The sequence below is a fragment of the Acomys russatus genome, chromosome 3, assembly GCF_903995435.1.
Source record: "Acomys russatus chromosome 3, mAcoRus1.1, whole genome shotgun sequence".
NCBI lineage: Eukaryota > Metazoa > Chordata > Mammalia > Rodentia > Muridae > Acomys > Acomys russatus.
In genome coordinates, this window is record NC_067139.1 from 7,305,725 (window position 1) to 7,326,966 (window position 21,242).

At 47.1% G+C, this 21,242-nt stretch overlaps 1 protein-coding gene across 1 annotated transcript; it reads left to right on the forward strand.

The window, feature by feature from the left end:
- The first annotated feature begins 170 nt into the window (after positions 1-170).
- On the forward strand, positions 171-20,728 carry Trim27 (tripartite motif containing 27). The gene is made up of 8 exons (XM_051168339.1): positions 171-891; positions 1,977-2,072; positions 5,559-5,789; positions 11,483-11,505; positions 12,697-12,812; positions 12,921-12,953; positions 13,920-13,946; positions 19,565-20,728. The coding sequence occupies exons 1-8, from the start codon at positions 472-474 to the stop codon at positions 20,158-20,160; spliced, it is 1,542 nt and encodes a 513-aa protein (XP_051024296.1). The 5' UTR covers positions 171-471; the 3' UTR covers positions 20,161-20,728.
- The last annotated feature ends 514 nt before the right edge of the window (positions 20,729-21,242 follow it).

The window sequence follows — 21,242 nt, forward strand, 5'->3', positions numbered from 1 at the left end:
AAGCTTGAAGCGTCCGGACCCCGACTCCTAGGCTGGGGACCGGGGCTCCAGCACTGGGGTCTCCAGGACTGCGCCGAGGCTTAAAGCCACCTTCGCGCCGGCGGAGGAGGGCAGCGCGCGCGAAGCCAGGCCCCGCCCCCGGCCCACCTCTTCCGCTCGGCCCTCCGGAGTCTGCGCGGCCGCGGGATCCGTTCCGACGCGGCCACGTTGCCCTGTGAGCCAGTCCTCGGCGCCCGGGTCCCGACTCCCCCTCTGCTCGACCCCTAGCTGGGCTCGGGGGGGCCCCTAGGCCTTCCCGCGCTGTCCGCGGGGTGCAGCTGCGCAGGGGACGGGTCTGGCTGCGGGAGCGCTCCGCGTGCGTCTGGGATCCCGGCCCCGCCCAGCTCCGGGGCTGAGAAACGGTGCGAGCGCGCCGGGCTCCGCCAGAGCTCGGCTCTGGGCTCATGCCCTGCGGCCCGGTGGACCCGCGCCATGGCCTCCGGGAGCGTGGCCGAGTGCCTGCAGCAGGAGACCACCTGCCCCGTGTGTCTCCAGTACTTCGCGGAGCCCATGATGCTCGACTGTGGCCACAACATCTGTTGCGCGTGCCTGGCCCGCTGCTGGGGTGCCGCGGAGACTAACGTGTCGTGCCCGCAGTGCCGGGAGACCTTCCCGCAGCGCCACATGCGGCCCAACAGGCACCTGGCCAACGTGACCCAGCTGGTGAAGCAGTTGCGCACCGAGCGGCCGTCGGGGCCGGATGGCGAGATGGGCGTGTGCGAGAAGCACCGCGAGCCCCTGAAGCTGTACTGCGAGCAGGACCAGATGCCCATCTGCGTGGTGTGCGACCGCTCCCGCGAGCACCGCGGCCACAGCGTGCTGCCTCTCGAGGAGGCGGTGGAGGGTTTCAAGGTAAGGCCGGGCCGGTGGACAAAGGGGCGAGCCGGAGGCTGCCGGGTCTGCCGCCCGAGAAAATGGCGAGCCGGACGTGGGGCCCACCGCCGTCATTTCCTCCCTGTCGGCTGCGGATCCTCCGCACTCAGACTCGGAAGGAGAACCTGTAGCTGGTGAAGCCAGAAGCATCCCCACCCCAACCCCTACCCCCACCCCTTCCCCGAGCGCCCCCTGTTAACTGCCTCAAGGCGTGCGGGGTTAGGGATGGCGGGAGCGGACCCTCCTCCCTTGACAAAGGAGATGTGCGTCTCCCAGTCACGTCCACTTCGATAGGCCTTGGAGACTGCGAACTAGCTCTGGCTCGGGGTATCAAACCAGGCAGTCGCTGTTGGCCGACTGAATTCACATTAAGCGGTGCCTATCAGCACTTCCTGTAACCTGTTTCAGGAGCTAATGGGAATCCTGTAGCCACTCTTGAGACTCGGGGAAATAACAGTTACTATGAAGAGTGAGTGAACTCACAAGACCTGAAGAGGCCTTTGTGGAGTGTTGAGTAAACACTGACATGGCTACACGGGAACTCGAAAATATTACATATAAACTAGCTCTAAAGTGACAACGAGTCTATTTTGAGGACTTCGGTGATGTGTGTGTGTGTGTGTGTGTGTGTGTGTGTGTGTGTGTGTGTGTGTGTGTGTGTTTGGATGTGAGTTCATCCAAATGTTTACAAAGTGTCATTTCATTCACTGGTAATAAGTGAGTAGTTTGGGAAAGTTTAAGATTCTATGTGTTTGAGGAAAATAAATCATTTTCTCTGTATTCCTCTGAGGAAGAGCTTACTTAGCCTATGAGCCTCCTTAATCAGGTGCCTCATAACCTATGCAGAATCTTTTCCAGGAACTGGTAGGTGGCCCAGAGTTTAAAGAAGAAATTTCTAAAGCAAAGCTGTGCTGGCCCCTGTGCTTTGGGCTCCTCGCAGGAGTGGCACTGTGGTCTGAAGACAGTCCGCTGGGGCCTTGGCATTGGTACTTTGGGTTCCTGTGTCGGGTTCTGATGCTGAGATCTGCATAAGCTTGACCTGACCAACTGCTTACTTTCATCAGGAACAAATCCAGAATCGGCTGGACCACCTAAGAAGAGTGAAAGACTTGAAGAAGCGCCGCCGGGCACAGGGGGAGCAGGCGCGAGCTGAGCTCTTGGTGAGGGTCCAGATTGCCACCCTGCAAAGGCACTGCATCTGGATAGCAAATTTCTGACCCACTGTCTCTGATAATCCTTGAGAAATCGCAGGCTTGGCTAGAGTGCAGTGAAAGAACTTCTAAATGGAGCGTGAGCCCTTGCTTGGTGTCTGTCATCCTCATCTCTTAGCTCTGCCACACACACATGGCCCAGTGAGTGAGAGCCTGGCTTGACAATAGGACGAAGAAACTTCCCAGTGATCCTGAGTAAACTGGACTTACACATACAACAGTGTCTATTGCTTTTAAAAATTATCTGTATTACCAGTAGGCCCAGCTAGCAATCAATCAAGACACAGACATTTGTTATATTTTAAAATAGCCTTAGTTAACCTGGGGCAGGGCAGATACCAGTTCTTTAAACTACCTCCCATAGTGGGGTAGGCATGGGATCCTTGCCTCAATCCCACACCATCTGTTTCTAATAACTTCTATCAAGCTACCTCCCATCCATAATCCCAAATATTTGCTTATGTTCTTCATCTGGGCTGGATTCTCCATCCATGCCATGGACCATGTGCTTCTCTTCCATGGCGGCCTCCCTCTCTTCACTTCAGGTCTCCTTTTCCTCTTGGAGGTCTTTCTTCCCAGAATCCCTTTCTCTCCTAGCCCCACCTATTTCCTTTGCCCTGCCCAGGTGGGAATGGCTTTTTATTAAGCAAAAATAGTAAGCACTAATTAGCATCAAAATACATCAAATCATTCCCCCCCCCCTTCCCCAACAAGTGTCCATTCTGAGAGACAGCCATGAAGAATCCTGAACCCTGGGGTTTGCTTCTTCCCTCAGACGCTAGCCAGTTTAGATGGAGAAAGTAGTACGCGCTCTCTAGGCCTTGATTTCTTTGTGAAGTAGAGAGGTCAGACAAATGAAACCTGTGGATCTCTGGCAGGCCAATGCTGCCCTTAAATGGCTTGTTTTGAGCTGAGTCAAAGACAGCCCACGCTGGGACGAGGTTGTAAGTTTTGCAGCAAGAAACAGACCTATGCCAGGCAAAGTGTTCCTGCCAGGCAGTCAGTCACACCCATTTTGGAAATATTGAATAAACTGATCTGTAACTTGTAGCTTTAGTTTTGTACATCTTAGATTATATTGTATGTTTTATGCCTCTGAAAGACTTATCCAGCTTACAAGAGGTGTGAGTTTAGGGAAAGGGGTCTATAAAGCAAACCGTGTGTATGCTGTATGCTACAAAGATGCCTGGTAGGTGCCTGAGAAGATTGGTTAGAGGGATGATGGGGCTGGTGCTCTTGGAGCAGTTAAGTTCAGATCAGGCTTGGAAATTTTCTGAAAGGGACGAGTAGGAGGTATTTTTAGCTTCATGAGTTTACACAAGCTGAATCACAACCAAGCAATACCTCAGTTATTGTATTCCAAAAGCAGCTATGTCTAATATATAATTTAGTGGGCGTGGCTGAATTCAAGTAAAATGTTTCTTCACCGCTTTAGAGACATTTTACTGACCATTTGTTTTAGAAATAGTTTTATTATGTAGCCCAGGATAGTCTTGAACTCTGAATATTCCTGCCTTAGTTTCCCCAAGTGCTGGGACTGTGCACTGCCATACTTAATTTGTAATTCTTTAGTTAGAACGGTTGTTTTTTTTTTTTTTGAAATGGGAATCTTACATAGCCCAAATTAATCTTTATTTCATTATTTGGCTAAGGATGATATTGTTAGTTTAATGGTTGTGACCTAATAAATGTTTATTATTGGGCTTATAAGTATTACGGTGGTACTATCTAACCCACTATCATAATCAAAAAGACATAGACACCTGTTGTATTTTAGAGTAGCCTATTTTTACATGAGGCAAGACAGATGTTACCCCCTAAACTACCTTCCATCTGTTCTAACAATTTCTGTGTGAGCTGTCTCCCATCCACAATCCTAAAATACATGCTAAGATTCTTCTTCGTTCCCCCACCCTGGAACTTCAGAGTTCCTCCTCTGGGCACATGGCGATTCTTCCTTCTTAGGTCCCATCTGCTTCTCTTTCCCAAGATCCTCTCTGTTTCCAAAAGCCCTCGAACCTTTGTCATGCCTACCTTCCTCCGCCCCTGCCTGGATATTAGCTTTCATTATTAGTCAAACAGGGAGGCAAGGTTAAATAGCAATACTTGGGGTATGTGACAGTCTGTAGTGAGAATCCCAGGTGGCAACAATTAACAAATACAAACCACCAGACCATACTCCAACAGGGTGACTTTGAAGTCCCAGTCTTCCCGTCTCTGCCTTCCGAGTGCTAGGAATACAGGCATGCACTAGCACAGCTGATTCCACAGCGTCCTGCCAGTGCAGGAATTGGGCAGAGAAGGACAGATAGACAAACTATAATAGACACACTGATTGGAGAGGAACCAAGAGGGAAACACCTTTTTCAATACCAAACCCATAAACACCCCCCAAAAAATCACAGGGTATGGATCACATAAAGGGACCAAGTAAACAAGTCTAGATCATTCTGGATCGCATCCACAGGTACACACCTAACGCTGCCACTTCTGTACGGCTGTGTTTCATGACTGCCAGGCAAGGTGTGACCCAGTCTCGTCCTCCAGTGTTCATGCACTCCAGTCAGGTAGAACCAGGTGCCTTCCCTCCCCACTTTATCGCCTGTGCCATTTGCTCAGTGTAGAAAGCCTATCGAGTTCGTCCTTACGTGGCATTCGTTCTACAAGACCCTGTGTGGACGTGGGCAGGGGGAACTATTCTGCTTTCCCACTGTCTTTACACATCCATTGTCAGTTGTCACATGGCCTGACTCTCACTTGACCGAGTCCCTCAAGGTCAGGAACTGTTTCTTAATTAACATTGAAGTAATTCAGTTCATGGTCATTGTATGTCCGGTGTATAAAGACTGGAAATGGATGAGTGAGTATAGTATCTGTTTAGTATAAGATGAAATGAGGAGATCTTGGGGTGATTCCACTCTATCATCAGGGTTCCGGCAGTCAAGCTAAACCGCAAACCAGCAAACACAACAGCACCCAAAGCAGCGACCTCCAAGTGTTCTCTGGACTGTTTCTAGGAGTGTCTCAAAGCAATGCAAAGCAATCTCTTTGTTTGGGGCTGGTTTTGTTGTTTGTTTTGTTTTGTTTTTTCGAGACAGGGTTTCTCTGTGCAGCGTTGTCTGTCCTGGAGATTAGTTTTGTAGACTAGGCTGGCCTCGAACTCACAGTGATCCACCTGCCTCTGCTTCCTGAGTGCTGGGTTTACAGACACGCACCACTGCACCTGGCTCTGGGGGCTGTGTTATGCCCTCCAGAGTCCATACAGGATATTTTTCAGCTGACAAAAACCACTTCCAGACAAGCAGCATAGGCCCTCTCACAGGCCGTTTTCACATCCCACACTTGAGATCAAAGCTAAAACGTTTACATCTAGTACAGGAAGGTTTTTGAAGATTTTAACAATGAGCCTTTCCTATTCGCTACCTTTGCTTACAGAGCCTGACCCAGATGGAGAGGGAAAAAATCGTGTGGGAGTTTGAGCAGCTGTACCACTCCTTGAAGGAACATGAGTATCGCCTGCTGGCTCGCCTGGAGGAGCTGGACCTGGCCATCTACAACAGCATCAACGGCGCCATCACCCAGTTCTCCTGCAATATCTCCCACCTCAGTGGCCTCATTGCCCAGCTGGAAGAGAAGCAGCAGCAGCCCACGCGGGAGCTTTTACAGGTAACCAGGAGAGCCCTGCAGGACTCAGGGCAGGCTCGGCGGGCTCAGCAGGCAGCGCAGCTGTCAACATGTCAGTGTTGGTGGTTCCCTGTGCCTGTCTAACTCCTGAAGTGTTACACATTCTAGAAGGAAAACCTGTACACTAGAAGTTGTGACTGGCAAACTCAGTTCTTTAGTTGCTTGTGTCATGGAAAGGCAAAAGAGAAGCCTAGTCTTTGGGCCTGCCCTGCACTGAATGGTCTGCTCACAGGCCAGGCCCTTGGCAGTTAGGGCCTTGTTGATCGCGTTTGCTCAGGATAGCTTGTATACAATAAAGCATCTGGGTCGCTTATCATTCAAAGGTCCTTTCATTATCCTGTAATTTTAATATGTACGTGTCTGTTACCACAGCCTGGAGGCATCGGGTAGAGAACAGTTAGCCTGGCTGTTGTTCACCTGTGCTAATACAGCTGAAAGAAGCCAGTGCTCTCACAGGGCAAGACCACTGACTGCCTCCCTGCTATATCATCTGTTACTATAAGCGCTATGCTGGGCTCTGAAATTATGCAATAGGTGCATAAGCTTTCCTTAATTATGTGTAGTTGGAAGTTCAAGACAGTAAATGCATAGTTATCACAAAAGTTAATACATGCTGCTCAAAGGGGCTGGTGGGTAAGTAGGATTTTTTATATTTTGAGATGTTTGGAAACAGTAAGAAGAATGTTTTTCATCAAGGTGAAATTGAGAAGTTGAGATTGGCTGTCTATGCGTTTTTACCAGACATGGGCATTCTTCTCCCTGTGCTTAGCACCCGTCACTGCTTTCCCTTGCATCAGCAGGACTGAGTGTTCGTGTAGATTTTGAAACCTAAACTGTTGACCATCTAACTTTGTGAGGAAAGATGACTAGCCTGTTGTAGCGCAGTAAGGGAAGACGGCTTAAGCCTTGATAAAGGTCCCTGTCCTGTTGGTAGAGAACGAGGTGACAGTGTGAAAGAGTGGCTGCTGACCCGCGAGGTGGACGGCCAGGATGACGGGAGGGGGTGGCAGTCGTGACGTGGTTGATGCCAAACAGTATCAGAGTCAGTAACCGTTCGGTTCTAAAATGTGGTCATCATTGATAACTTCACGTAGAACTGTCATAGAAATCCTCCTCAAAAGAGCAAGAGCCATGTCAGAGTTGAGAGGTGACCAGTGGGGGGTGAGTAGAAGCCGCCAGAGTAGAGAACCGTTTGAAGGGCGGTGATGGAGATAAGTCTTAGAGATGAGGAGACCTCCGTGCCTTCCCTGCCGCAAGGGAGTGCTTGAAGGAACTAAGAATTTTGAAAGTGTGGGGAGGGTGACTGTGATAAAGATGGGGAGAGAACACGTGGGCACTGTCAGAAATAGCGGGACATCAGAAGTATGCCACCAAGAAGATGGGAACGGAATAGCACACTTGCTTGCAGAAGGTCCTCTGCTGTGTGGGAAGAAACTGTTAGTGTGTGGGAGAGCCTCTGCTCTGGGGCAGGTAGGATTGTTTGGTCAGTAACAGACTGATGGTGACTGATGAGAGGTGGGTGTGGATATGCGACGGTTGGGGCTTGTATGTGCCGTGATGCAGGTGTCAGGGGACAACTATATGGAGTCATCCTCTCCACCTTTGTGTGGGCTCAGGGCTTGGCCTCAGGTCATCAGGCTACCAAGGTGGGTGTTCTTAAACACTTTATTGGACTCTTGTGCCCTTTGTGGGTGGTATTGGCTGCTTTGTTTTCTTGGGTCTTCACTGCTCTTGTGTAAGCACTGAGAAATAGAATTGGGCCTATTCATGTTTGTTTTTTTGGGGGGAGGTTGTTTTCTTGGAAAACATAAATTTCACCATTTTAAAATGTCATGTCTGTAGCACAAAATGGCATGTTTAAATAGTGAGTTCAGTTATCAGCTACCATTTAGATTTAGAACACTTTTATCACGACCCCTCCCCCAAAGAAACCTCATCCCATTAAGCAGTCCCTTTCGATGTTTCCTGCCTCTAGTATCTGTCCCTGGGTTTTTTACATTTTGGTTATTCAGTAAAATCATTCAATATGTGGGCTTTTAAATTCTGGCTTCTTTTAATCGCCATAATTTTTTTCAATATCCATCTAAATTACAGAGTGAATTAATAGCTTGATTTCTTTTTATCGCTTAGTGATACTCTATTGTGAGACTATACTGCTCTATTTTAGACAAAGTTTCACAGTGTGCCCCTGCCTGGCCTCGAACTCACAGAGATCTGGAATTGAAGTTGTGCACCACCACATCCAGCATGTTTTGGAGAATTATAATCCAGCTACAAAGGTTTGCTTTATTGCCTAAGCTGGCCTCAAACCTTATTAGCATATTAGGAGACAATTGGGGAGTGGTGTTTACACAACATTGAGACAGGAGATTCTCAGGATAAGGATTGCAGCCAGATATGGGGTATAGAAGTCAACACTTGAATTACACAGTAACCTTATGCCTACACTTCCCAACACGTAGGAAGCTGCGTCAGAATGGCTGTGAGTTCAAGGCCGAGCTAGGCTACAGAGAAGCCCTGTCACTTGAGAGGTAGAGGTAGGAGGATCAGGAGTTTGGGCCACATGAGTCCTTGTCTGAGGAAGAAAAATTGCTGAAAGAACACTGTAGGTAAATGGGCAGAAGTCCCAGAGACAAGCTGCAGAGACACACCAGCACTTACAGAAGGAGTCCTGCCAACTAAAACTACACTAGGGTGTCCCATGTCACATAGAACAGCAAAATGTTCCCGGCATGGTGGTGCGTGCCTTTAATCCCAGCACTCGGGAGGCAGAGGCAGGTGGATCTTTGTGAGTTCGAGGCCAGCCTGGTCTACAAAGAGAGTCTGGGACAGCCAAAGCTACAGGCTACACAGAGAAACCCTGTCTCAAACAACAACAACAAAACCCAGCAAAATGTTTTTCATGTTACTAGATCCGCTGGTGGGAATGAAAGTTGTCAGACTCAAGTATGAGAGGTTTGCTTCAACATTGTTATGTAAGTCTGTGATCATGGAAATAGTATAACTGCCGATTTAGCCAGCCAAACACATGCCCCGCAGAATACTGTGCAGCTTTTTAACAGGAGGAACGGTAACTCCTGGAGGCCTGATGTAGTGCTGCACACCTATAGTACCAAGTGTGTTATGGGCAGAGGTGGGAGAATCAGTGCACTATTGAGGCCAGCCTGCTCTGCCTAGCCCATTTCAAGCCAGCCAGGGCTAGCTACATAGTAATGTTCTGTCTCAGGAGGACCTGTAAACTGATAGAGATGATTTTAAGTATACATAGCTAAGTGGAAGAAATCAAGATGTAACTAAGTATAGGGCTGAGGCGATAGCTCAGTGGTTAAGCGCCCCCTGCTCTTCTAGGAACCCTGAGGTCAGGTCCTAACCCTCACATCAGGTAGTTCAACTCCAGGGGATCCAGTGAGTTCTTATAGGCTCTTTGTGCAGACAATGCACACACAAATAAAAATAAAGTCTTAAAATGATGGCAGAGCATGATACTTTGTGGGTAAGAAAGAAAGATTGGAGAGCACATGCATGTGCTTGTAAGAGGGACTTTTCTTCACCTGTTTCATTGTTGTCTGGGAGGCTTATTGCCTCTGCTAGCCTAAGCCTAGTCCTGGAAGCTTCTAGCCTCTGGACAGTCTAACCTAGGCCTAGAATGTTTTCAGCCTCTGAGATTTACTGCTTGATAAGCTCACCCTTGTTCTTTCTTAGCTCTGGGCTGGCTGGTTCAACTCAGCTGTTCTGCCTCAAACTCCTCTCCTCTCCTCTCTGTTGCTCCTTAAAGTAGCTTCCTTTTCCTCTCTGTCCTTGTGAGAGTTGAGTGTATCCTATTCTGTCAAATCTTTCTCTTGATTTGTCACTTTTTCTGCCACTCAATTAAACATCACTTTCAAACGTGGGTGCTTCCTTCTACAAACTAACTTTACTTTCTTTGTTTGGGATTAAAGACATGTACCACCACTCCTGGACCTAAGCTTTTCTTTACCTGATACTTGCTTTATGCCAGGCTGGCCTTGAACTCAGATCAGTTTGCCTCGGTCTCATTTTATAGGCCTGTTTATATTCCAGCCAGATCACATAGACCTAGAATGTCTTTGGCTGTGATCTCTTGCCAGAACAGCCATGTTCTGAATTAAAATTCCTCTACACAAGCTAGTTCTGCAAAGGAAAGAAAATCCTAGGGCAAGGGGCAAATGATACAGGAGGGGGCCAGAAGGAATGACAAGGGCTCTGGAACCAATTATTAGAGTTTTGTTTTTTTGGTTTTTTTTTTTTTTTTTTAACCAAAATAAGTTAAAATGCAATGGGTTACAACCCATGGAGTAAAATAATATAATGTCTGTTCTTGGGAGGCAGAGGCAGGTGAATTACCAGGTTTGAGGCCAGCCAAGGCTCTCCAGTGAGATGCTATCTAAAGGGTGGCAGGTGGGCTAAAGAGCTGCCTCAGCAGTTAAGAGCACTGGCTGCTTCTCCTGAGGACTTAGGTTTGATTCCTAGCACCCACATGGCAGCTTACAGCCAGCTATAAATCTAGTTCTAAGATCACATGTCCTTATCTGGCCTTTGCAGGCATCAGGCACACATGTAGGGCACAGACATACATGTAAGCAAAACTAATACACAAAAAATAATGGAAAAAAAAACTTTTGAAAAATAAGAAAAACTGGGCATGGGGGTGCATGCCTTTAATCCCAGCAATCTGGAGGCAGAGGTAGGCAAATCTCTGTGAGTTCAAGGCCAGCCTGGTCTACAAAGTAAGTCCAGGACAGCCAGGGCTTTTACACAGAGAAACCCTGTTTTGAAAAACCAAAAAGGGAGGGGGAAAAAAAGAAAAAGAAAAAAGTTAGTGAAATACTTTTTGCAACTATAAGGTAAAACAGTTTAGACAGGAGTTGTTGGGGCTGGAGCCGTGGTTGATTATACAAAGCCTTGAGTTTAATCTCCAGCATTGTGTTTTCCTTTTTCTTTCTTTTTTTAAACCAAATCTGTCAGTAGATGCCAAACCTTAAGGGGAATGTTTGATAAGAATTGAAAGTTTCATAAATACATTACTTACTAATTACAAATGGGAAAATAGTAAGTAGTGGTCACAATCTGTATCAGCAGCTGCTCTACTTAAGGATACATGCCATAATGGCTAACGCATATTCTGTGTTACCTAGGGCGAGGCTGAGTGTGAACGGTCGTGACAGATATTAAGACTGTTGATTTCATTAAAATATGAACTGTGGTTGAGATTAATGTTCAATTTCCCAAACCTTATAATAGCTGAAATTAGATAACAAAACACACAATTCTGAAAATACAGATAGATGTTAAACAACCCTGTAAATGGCCCTGAAGACAGTGTATCGTTTATATGTGTTATGACTAAGAGAGAAAGCAAATTGTAGATTAGATAAGGAACTAAAGGATAGTAAGCATGGGGGAAATAGGGCTTTTTTTAAAGTACACTACACGTGCAAACAGCTAAGGCCCAAGAGTAAGATGCCTGGGCTAGTAGATCCTTGCTTCCTCTGCCTGATTTCTAGATCCCTTATGTTGAGTTGTGTCCTAATTAATCTTGTCTTTAGTGTTCCTGAGAGGGTGGGCCCAGGCCCACAGCTGGGTTCTCAGTACACATCTGGAAGAAAATTCAAGTTACGCATCGCGTCTCATGGTTTCCCATCTCTTTTCTCTTGCAGGACATTGGAGACACACTGACCAGGTACAGTTTTCTGTCCTTGTGGTGTGAACCAAGACTGTCAGGGCTCACACCTGTAAATCCCAACGGAGACTTACTGACTCTGGCACTGAAGGGACTCTATTGTTCAGAGAACTGAAGGAACTTCAGAGGGTGGCTGAGCCAGTGGAGCACACCTGTAGTCCCAGCACTTAGGAGGCAGAGGCAGGCAGAGTCTATGTAGACCAGTTTGGGGCCAGCCTGGTCTATATATGAGTTCCAGTACAGCCAGGCCTACACAGAGAAACCCTAAATCCTGGCTCAAAAAAACCACTTTGGAACTTTTTGACAGTTTGTTGGAGTGAGAGAGTTCACTTGTGAGAGTACAATGGTTTAAGTGTGAGGACACCTCCATTACTTGACACAAGTATAAAAGCAGATTATGAGCCGGTCGTGGTGGCGCACGCCTTTAATCCCAGCACTCGGGAGGCAGAGGCAGGCTGATCACTGTGAGTTTGAGGCCAGCCTGGTCTACAAAGTGAGTCCAGGATGGCCAAGGCTACACAGAGAAACCCTGTCTCGAAAAAAAAAAAAAGGCAGATTATGGCTCTTGCTTCCCGAAAAATTCAGGCACTTTCCCAAATAAAGCCTGAGGAAGATGTGACCAGCTTATAGTTATTTAGTTATTGATGGGTCACATTGATTCTGGCTGGAGTCATTTGCCTACTGTGCCATCAAATGGAAAATGAGTGTAGCTCAGGAGTATGGTGTGTCTCATCCCTCACATAGCGTAGATAACTGCCCACTATAAATACCAAGGGCTTTTGTCACAGAAACTTTGCTTCGTGGCAAGGTCAGCCTCATAATTCATTTTAATTTTGAAGACTTGCTTTTCTGTCTGTCTGCTTTGTCTTGGAGGTTTTAAGGCAAGCTCTCACCAAATGGCCCTAGATGGCCAGGAGCAAGCAGTGGTCTTCACGTTCCTGCCTGCCCAGCGCTTATATTGCAGGGAGGAGCCAGCACACCCACTAAAGACCTAACTGTTTGCAAAGCCATGGGCCCAGGGTTTTGGGAGAGGTTATCTCTCGCTGTAATTTGGGGTAGGGTTTGTAGTAGCTCTGCTTCTGCGGACTGCCCAGCAGTGTTGGACAGCCAGCCAGGGCCTGCCCAGCCTGCTCCCCGGAAGATGGAGAACTGAGGGAGAGGGGTCTCACATGGTCTGTTGTTTCATTTTAGGGCTGAAAGAATCAGAATCCCTGAGCCCTGGATCACACCTCCAGATCTACAAGAGAAAATCCATATTTTTGCGCAAAAATGTCTGTTTTTGACTGAAAGTCTGAAGCAGTTCACAGGTAATATGAGAAAGGCAGGGGTTATATTCTGAATACCTGTGTGTCGTTACGATCTGAGGGTGCATCTTCAACCACATACAAACTGAATCTCTTCTTTTTTGTTCTTAGAAAAAATGCAGTCAGACATGGAGAAGATCCAAGGTAAGTGTTCCTCTTTACTGGGCTCTTGATGTTTTGCGTTTCTTGGGAAGAAACTGAGTTTATTGAGAGTCCAGGAGGGCCAGCAAGGGGACTCAGTAAGTGAAGTAAGTCACCGTGCAAACCTGTCACCCTGACCTGGATACTCAGAACGTACGTGAGGGTCTGAGGAGAGAACAGCCACTTCCCCACTTCACGTCTTTGATGATGTTTTAGTTCAGTTTTTGTTGAGACAGTCGACTGTGTCGCTCAGTCTGCCCTGTTAGGCACCATCTCCTGCCTCAGACCATTGGTCTCTGGGATTATGGGTGTGGTGCCATCCACCAGTAACCAGAAGTGGCTTCCCTGATCTGATTGTTGTTTCCCTCTCTCTCCCTCTTGAGTTTTTTTGTTTTTGTGAGAGTTTTGTTTTTGTTTTTTTGTTTTGTTTTGTTTTGTTTGTTTGTTTTTTGCCCCTTCAAAGACTTGTTGAAATCCCTGGCCAAGTAGAAATTCCACACAAATTAATGATGGCCATGGGTGTCACTTGAGCCACTCAGCCTCTGCAGCAGAGATGGTCTGTACAGTTAAAAGTTGTGTATATGTGTCATGCATTTGAACTTTTTGCCTTTGCTATCTAGAGGGTGGAATCCTTGACTTGTCTCAGTCTGGTACCATGTCCTACCAAGTTCACACATGTGATCTGTATAGCCAGGATTCCCAAGCCCCATAGCTTAGTGCATGCCTAGCCTCGGCCAGCCTGGGTTACATAATAAGGCTGTCTTTAAAAAAAAAAAATAATTCCTGGGCGGATAAGCAGATGTGGAGTCATAACCGTGAGTGAAGAAAGCAGTGCCCAGTTGACGTGGGTTCTGGAATGTGGGTGGGTTCCACTGCTTTGTGACTTTTTAACCAAATTGCATTTACTTAACATTGTTTCCCAGAAAGACACACAGACTCAGTAAGTTCTTTTCTCTCTTCTTCTTTCAGAATTGAGAGAGGCTCAGTTATACTCAGGTAGGTGGAACAAAGGCCCTGTGAACCTGCCCACTATTTATCGTGCGTGGCCCGAGGCGCCTGCGTTTGGGCCCTGTAGTTGGATGAGTACACAAAGCACTCAGCCAGAAGTCGCTAGCTGTTCCCGTGTGCTCGCAGCGTCCTTGCCATTGTTTTTATAAAGAATTGTAGACTTCCAGAAACATGGTTCCTCAGAAATAGAAAAATCCCACTGTAGTGCACATCTTCCCATACTATGTTTGCCACACACAGAAATGATTGAGCCAGCTCTTATTTTGAGTTCTGATGAGTCTGGGAGTCTTAGCTCTTCAACAATATGTTCTGGCAAAATCTGACAACCCCTAGATCTCCATGGGGTTTTTATTATTTATTTTAAATATTTGAAATACGTGTGTGTGTGTGTGTGTGCACGCGCGCGCACGCGTGCGCACACCACAGGCATCCTTGGTGCCCACAGAAACTGAAAGGTGTCAGATTGCCTTGAACTGGAGTCACAGGTGGTTGTGAGCCACCATGTAGGTGCTGAGAATAAAACCTGGGTCTTGTACAAAGGCAACAGCTGCTCTCAACTGCTGAGCAGTCTCTCCCATCTCTGATACTTGTTTCTCCTTTTTTTCTGGGATTTATTTATTATGTATACAATGTTCTGCCTGTGTGTACACTTGCACGCCAGAGAGGGCACCAGATCTCATTATAGATGGTTGTGAGCCACCACGTGGTTGCTAGGAATTGAACTCAGGACCTCAGGAAGAGCAGTCAGTGCTCTTAACCTGAGCCATCTCTCCAGAGGCCCTGATATTTGTTTCTTTAAATGATAGCTGAGCACTCCACATGTTAGCACAGGCTAGCACGCGCATGCTTTAGAGAGTGACTTAGAGTCTGGCTGGACATGAGAAGCATGCCCACAATGCAAGGAAAGACACAGGGAGCTGCAGATGGCCCACTGGCAGGGTATGTGCCTCGTGTGTGGGTAAAGGCCTCTGTTAAATCCATAGCACTAAAAGAAGTTGAGTGAGCTCAGTAGGTGGCTGTTATGGAGGTTATTGAACCAAGGGTCACGTCACCTGCGCCTGTCATGAATATTTTTTAATGGTTTTATTTGTTGAGAGTTTCGTACAGTGTGTTCGATCATAGTCTTTGCCCTGCTCCATCTCCTCCCACATCTTCCCGTAATACCCATCCTGCTTCATGTTCCTTCTCTCTTAAAGAGACAAAACAACAACAACAAAACCCATGAATCCAGTGTGTGCTGGCTGACAGCTCCTGAACACGGAGCGGTCCCTGCAATGTAGTCTTGGATGTGCCCAGGGTCACTTAGTTGAAGGAAACTGGTTTTCCCTCTCCGAGAAGCTGTGGGTTGTGAATGGCTTCTTTACTGTGGTGCTTCATTTCCCCTTCCCTCCCTTTGTGCTGGGATTCTGTCCAGCTTGAGCTTGTGTGTGTCTGTGCTGTCACATTGTTTGTGAGTTTATGTGTGCGACTGCCCTGTTGTATCTGGAAAGCAGCTTCCTTGGAGTTGTCTTCCATTTCTGGCTCTTGAATATTTCCACCACCACCCCCCCCCCCCACTTCTGCATGGATCCCTGAGCCTTGAGGAGGAGAGGTGTCATACAGACGTCCCATTTAGGCCTAAGCATTCCAAAGTCGTCATCTCGACATTGGCCGTTTGTGCTTTCTGGGTTATACCATCCAACAAAAAGAAAATTTTCTGATAAGGGTTACATGATACACTGACCTAAGCAGGGCACTGAGGCGCACGCCTGTAACCCCAGCACTCGGGAGGCAGAGGCAGGGGGATCGCTGTGAGTTTGAGGACAGCCTGGTCTACAAAGCAAATCCAGGACAGCCAAGGCTACACAGGGAAACAGAGCAATCTGTGGTTAGCGGTCACTTTGTTGTGCTGGTCATTTAGCGGCATAACTGTCCCCTAGGCCTATGACCATCTAGCTTCCCTTTCTTTCTTTTTTAATAATTCACATTGCATCCAGATTGTTAACCCTTGCTCCTATCGTCCTGTTCCCCCCTTCTCCCTCCCTCCCTCCCTCCCTCTTCTGCCCTGTTCCCTTCCTCTGGGCCTACAAGGGGAGGGGTTCAAATCCGAGCACCAGTTCACGTCCGTGCCTCACCAACAGTGTCAACTGCAGGTTCCATCTTAAATTCAGTGAAAGCCTGAAATACAGTCAAACAGTGGTTGGTTATATTTGTGCCACATTGCACGTGTGGGCAGGTCATTATTACAGTTCCAGGGTTCGGAGTTGGGTGTGATGGATAATTATTTTTTAATTCTTTTTCTCCTCCAGTAGCCTGTATGGCACCATTCCACACTGTAGCCTTGGGGGTGGGGAAGGTGGGAGGGTCAGGGAAGGAATGTCCACTTGAGCACAACTCAGTTTTTCCATGTTCTGTGACATAAGTATATGGTGTCTTCAGCAGCAGCAGCGACTTCACATCAGGTTGTGAAGAATAAGCAGCTGGCAGTGGCCTGTAATGCGGGGAGGGGCGGTGTCTGTGAGGCGCCATTGAGCAGTAACAGAAGTAGATGGTCCTGCGATGGGCCTATTTAGTGGTTTGTCTTGTTTAGTTGGGTTATTACCCCCATAATCCCATTATATATAACTTCATTTAAATTCATATTGTGTGTGGGGCATGGTGTACACTTTTTTAAAGGACGCTTCTACAGCATTTGGTTTCCATGTGGCTTTTTCAAAAGGACTTTAGTGTTATTTCTTCCCGTATACTCCCTTGTAGCTTCCCCTCTCATCACCTACACCATTGAATCCCCCTGTTGTAATTTCACCTTTATCCTTTTTTTTGGAAGGTGCTGTGGGTTCAAAACAGCATTTCTCTGTGTAGCCATGGCTGTCCCAGTGCTCTCTAGAGATCTGACTGCCTCTTTTTTTGTTGTTGTTGTTTTTATTTTTGTTTTTAAGATGCTATTGTAATGGGATGATTTCTTTATAAATTTGTTTGTGGCCAGGCGTGGTGGCGCACGCCTAATCCCAGCACTCAGGAGACAGAGGCAGATGAATCTTTGTGAGTTCAAGGCCATCCTGGTCTACAAAGAGAGTCCAGGACAGCCATGGCTACAGAGAGAAACCCTATCTCCAAAAACAAAAAATAAATAAATAAATAAATAAATAAATAAATGTGTTTGTATATAAAAACCTGCTGGGGCCAGGTGTTTTTAATTCCAGCACTTAGGGGGCGGAGGCAGGCAGATCACTGTGAGTTCAAGGCCAGCCTGGTCTACAGAGTGAGTCCAGGACAGCCGAGGCTATACAGAGAAACCCTGTCTTGAAAAAAACAAAACAACCAAACAAAAACCGCTTGTTTTGTGTTAATGTTATATTCTTCTCTGTTGCTGGATGTGTTTATGAGCTGTGGCCATTTCCTGGTGGTCTTCAGGCTCTTCTCTGTATATGTCATTTCAAGTAAGGACGTGATGAGCTCTTCCTTACCTGTTTGTACCCCTCATTCTTCCATAGCTGTCCTAGTCCTCTAGCCAAGACTTTAAGTACTATACTGAATTGGTAGGGAGAAAAGGGATGTCTGTCCTAGCAAAGGGAAGGTTTGGTTGGTAGACAGGCTTTCTCTGTGTCACCTTGGCTGTCCTGGACTCACTTTGTAGACCAGGCTGGCCTTGAACTCACAGCCATCCGCCTGCCTCTGCCTCCCAAGTGCTGGGATTAAAGGTGTGTACCATCATGCCTGGCGCAAAGGAAAGGTTTTATTCCAGTGGTACTGGTCTCTAGTTAATCACAGCTGTCTTCAGCTCCAGCTGGCCACTAGTTCTTTTTTTCTTTCCTTTTGTTTTTTGTTTTGTGGTTTTTGGGTTGGTGTTTTGAGACAGTGTTTCACTCACAGAAATCAGCCTCCCAAGCACTGGGATTAAAGCTGTATGGCACCACGCCTAGTGCCACCACTGAATTTTTTTTTTTTTTTTTTTTAGGTTTTTTTGAGACAGGGTTTCTCTCTGTAGCCTTGACTGTCCTGGATTCTCTTTGTAGACCAGGCTGGCCTCGAACTCACAAAGATCCACCTGCTTCTGCCTCCCAAGTGCTGGGGTTAAAGGCATGCCCCACCACTGCCCAGCGACACCACTGATTCTTAACACAAAAATATCACACAGAGTTTTTGCTTCCTCCTGCAACTTCACAAGCCAGGCCTCCATCGTCTGCATTTCTGTCGACACTCTTGCCTTCCAAACTTACTCAGAACAGCCCACTGAGCTGTGAGTACTCAAAGGATTTTCCAACCTAAAATACAGATGCAAGCCCAGTCTTCCCAGAAAAACATGCTCTTAGCTGGGCTGTGGTAGCACATACCTCTCCTGCCCCTGTCATGATGCGAGCCTTGACCTGACTGGGTTTGCTTTTCCTCTGAGAGCTGGTACTTGAGCAGGATGAGAGGAGACACAGGTGCATCGAGGCTGGAACGGCAGTGTGAGGCTGCAAACCAAACCACAGGAGAAGAATTGTCCAGGGTGTTAGCTCAAAGGCCAAAGAGTAATGGGATGAGCAATGTAAGGGAAACTAGGCAGCTGAGCGAAGTGGTGCACACACTTAATCCCAGCAGTTGAGTGGCAGAGACTCTGTGAATTTGAGGTCACCCTGGTCCAGAGTGAGTCAGGACATTTGGGGCTATGTAGATAGAGACCTTGTCTCAGAAAAAGGCTGTGGGGAGAAAAGAAAAACTAGGCCACATGTGATGGCATAAACCTATACCCAGCAGTTGGGAAGCCAAGGGAGGGAATCAGGAGTTGAAGGCCATTTTTAGTCAGTCTGCATAGATTCAATCTCAGTAAAGAGCAGGGGACACATGAATAGGGTGTGGGTGTGCAAGACAAAATCATAGAAGTAAAAGGGCTTGAAAGGGGGCAAGTTGAACAGATTCTCAGTCTCCGGAATATCTGTAAGCCAAAAAGATTTTGGTTTCTTTTTAGTAAATTTATTAAAATAGCAGCTTCTGAATTTATGTGACTGAGAGCCTTTCTGTGTTGTGATATGACTGTTCGTGTTTCCAGCATTAGTCTATGTTGATTGTATGCTGCAGTGACAGACCTTGCTGTCTGTCACTTTATCTGAAGCTATTTACCACCAAAATTTTCAAATTCAGCAATTAACCTTAGCTAGGTGGTGGTGACGCAGGTCTTTAGCCCCAGCACTCATGAGGCAGAGGCAGACAGATTGCTGAGTTCGAGGCCAGCTTGATCTACAGAGCAAGATGCAGGACAGGCAGGGATACACAAAGAAACCTTGTCATGGGAAGAAGGAAGGAAGTCTTAAATGTAGTCTATGATGGAGATTAAATTTTTAGATTTTGTGACAGGGTCTTCATGTATAACTGGCCATGTGGCCTACGCTGGTCTTAAACTACTGAAGATGCTCCTGCTTCCTGTCTCAGTCTCCTGCTTCCTGTCTCAGTCTCCTGAATGTGCCACCATGCCTGGTTCCAATGTAATTTTTAAAATATATACTGACTATGTTTGATCATAAAATGAGTACAGCCTCTTATTGTGGGCATCTCTTACTGTGTTCTGGGGAAGTGGGTGAAATGCCAGGAGGTCTTGAGTGGGCTCTTCTGGCTTTCATCTGACCCTCCCCTCTTTTTTTCTGCAGTTGATGTGACCCTGGACCCAGACACAGCCTACCCCAGTCTGATTCTTTCCGATAATCTTCGGCAAGTACGGTACAGTTACCTGCAGCAGGACCTGCCAGACAACCCTGAGCGGTTCAATCTGTTTCCCTGTGTCTTGGGCTCTCCGTGCTTCATCGCTGGGAGACATTACTGGGAGGTAGAGGTGGGAGATAAAGCCAAGTGGACCATAGGTGTCTGTGAAGACTCGGTGTGCAGAAAAGGTGGGGTGACCTCAGCGCCCCAGAATGGATTCTGGGCAGTGTCACTGTGGTATGGCAAAGAATATTGGGCTCTTACCTCCCCCATGACTGCGCTCCCTCTGCGGACCCCTCTCCAGCGGGTAGGGATTTTCTTGGACTATGATGCTGGTGAGGTCTCCTTCTACAATGTGACAGAAAGATGTCACACCTTTACTTTCTCTCATGCTACCTTCTGTGGGCCAGTCCGGCCCTACTTCAGCCTAAGCTACTCGGGAGGGAAGAGTGCAGCGCCTTTGGTCATCTGCCCTATGAGTGGGATTGATGGTTTTTCTGGCCATGTTGGGAATCAAGGTCACTCGATGGAGACCTCTCCTTGAGGAAGTGAACTTAGACCACAAGTGCTGTAATCCTCCCCCAGGCACAAGAGATTGTGCTGTCTTGTCCGTCCCTGTCCATCAAAGCTGGGTGTCCTCACCACGTTCCATGCCCTTAACACTGAGAGACGAGATGTCCGTGGTCTCTACTACACTTTCCCTTCCCTTGCACATTGTGAGATGTAACAAGAAGTGTTGCTATTTCCCAGAAATAAAAACCAGATTCCTCTTCCTATGTTTCACACTTTTGTTGTTGTTGTTTGTTTGTTTTTTGGTTTTATACATGACTGAAGTAGATGAAGAATATGGATAGGATTTGGATTTGGAGAACTACTTTCCAGGTTCCTACCCTGGCTTCTCAATGTGGATCACACACAATATGGAAGTGTAAGCCAAGTAAACCCTTTTCTTCCCAAGGTGCTTTTGGTCGGTGTTTATCATAGCAACAGAGATGCTAAGTAAGAAATTGGTACTAGATTTGTGAGCCATTGCAACAATAGACCTGGCCTTGTTTTGGGAAGTATTTGGAACTTTGGTTTGGAAAAACCATTGAATATTAAACTTTTAAAGGGCTGTTTAAAGGGAGCTTGGAAAATAAGTGTTGGGGGAAATGCAGATGATAGAGAGCTGACTTGTGAAGTTCAGAGGAAAGCAAAGACTTGGGGTCACTTGTGTAATAAGAATTAAGAATGTGTGGTTTCTGCATGGCTGGGTCCGAAGAATTGGCTGTGAATAAGGAGAGACCAGCACCAATGAGGTGAAGCCTTTGCTTTACTGGACAGTCCACACTGCTTACCTGGACACACTGGGACAGCCCACACTGCTTACCTGGACACACTGGGACAGCCCACACTGCTTACCTGGACACACTGGGACAGTCCACACTGCTTACCTGGAGCTGAAGAGTCAGCTGATTAACAAAAGGCCTGACCTGGTGAGGTGACATCTCCTGCCAAATACTTCTTCAGGGTCACACACCAAAAACAGTGGACCAGAGTGAGCCAAGACTGCATCTCAAGCTGGTGACAAAACTTGGTAATGTGTAAGCATCTCCCATGTGGTTTGGTTTGGCTGCATGAACAGGA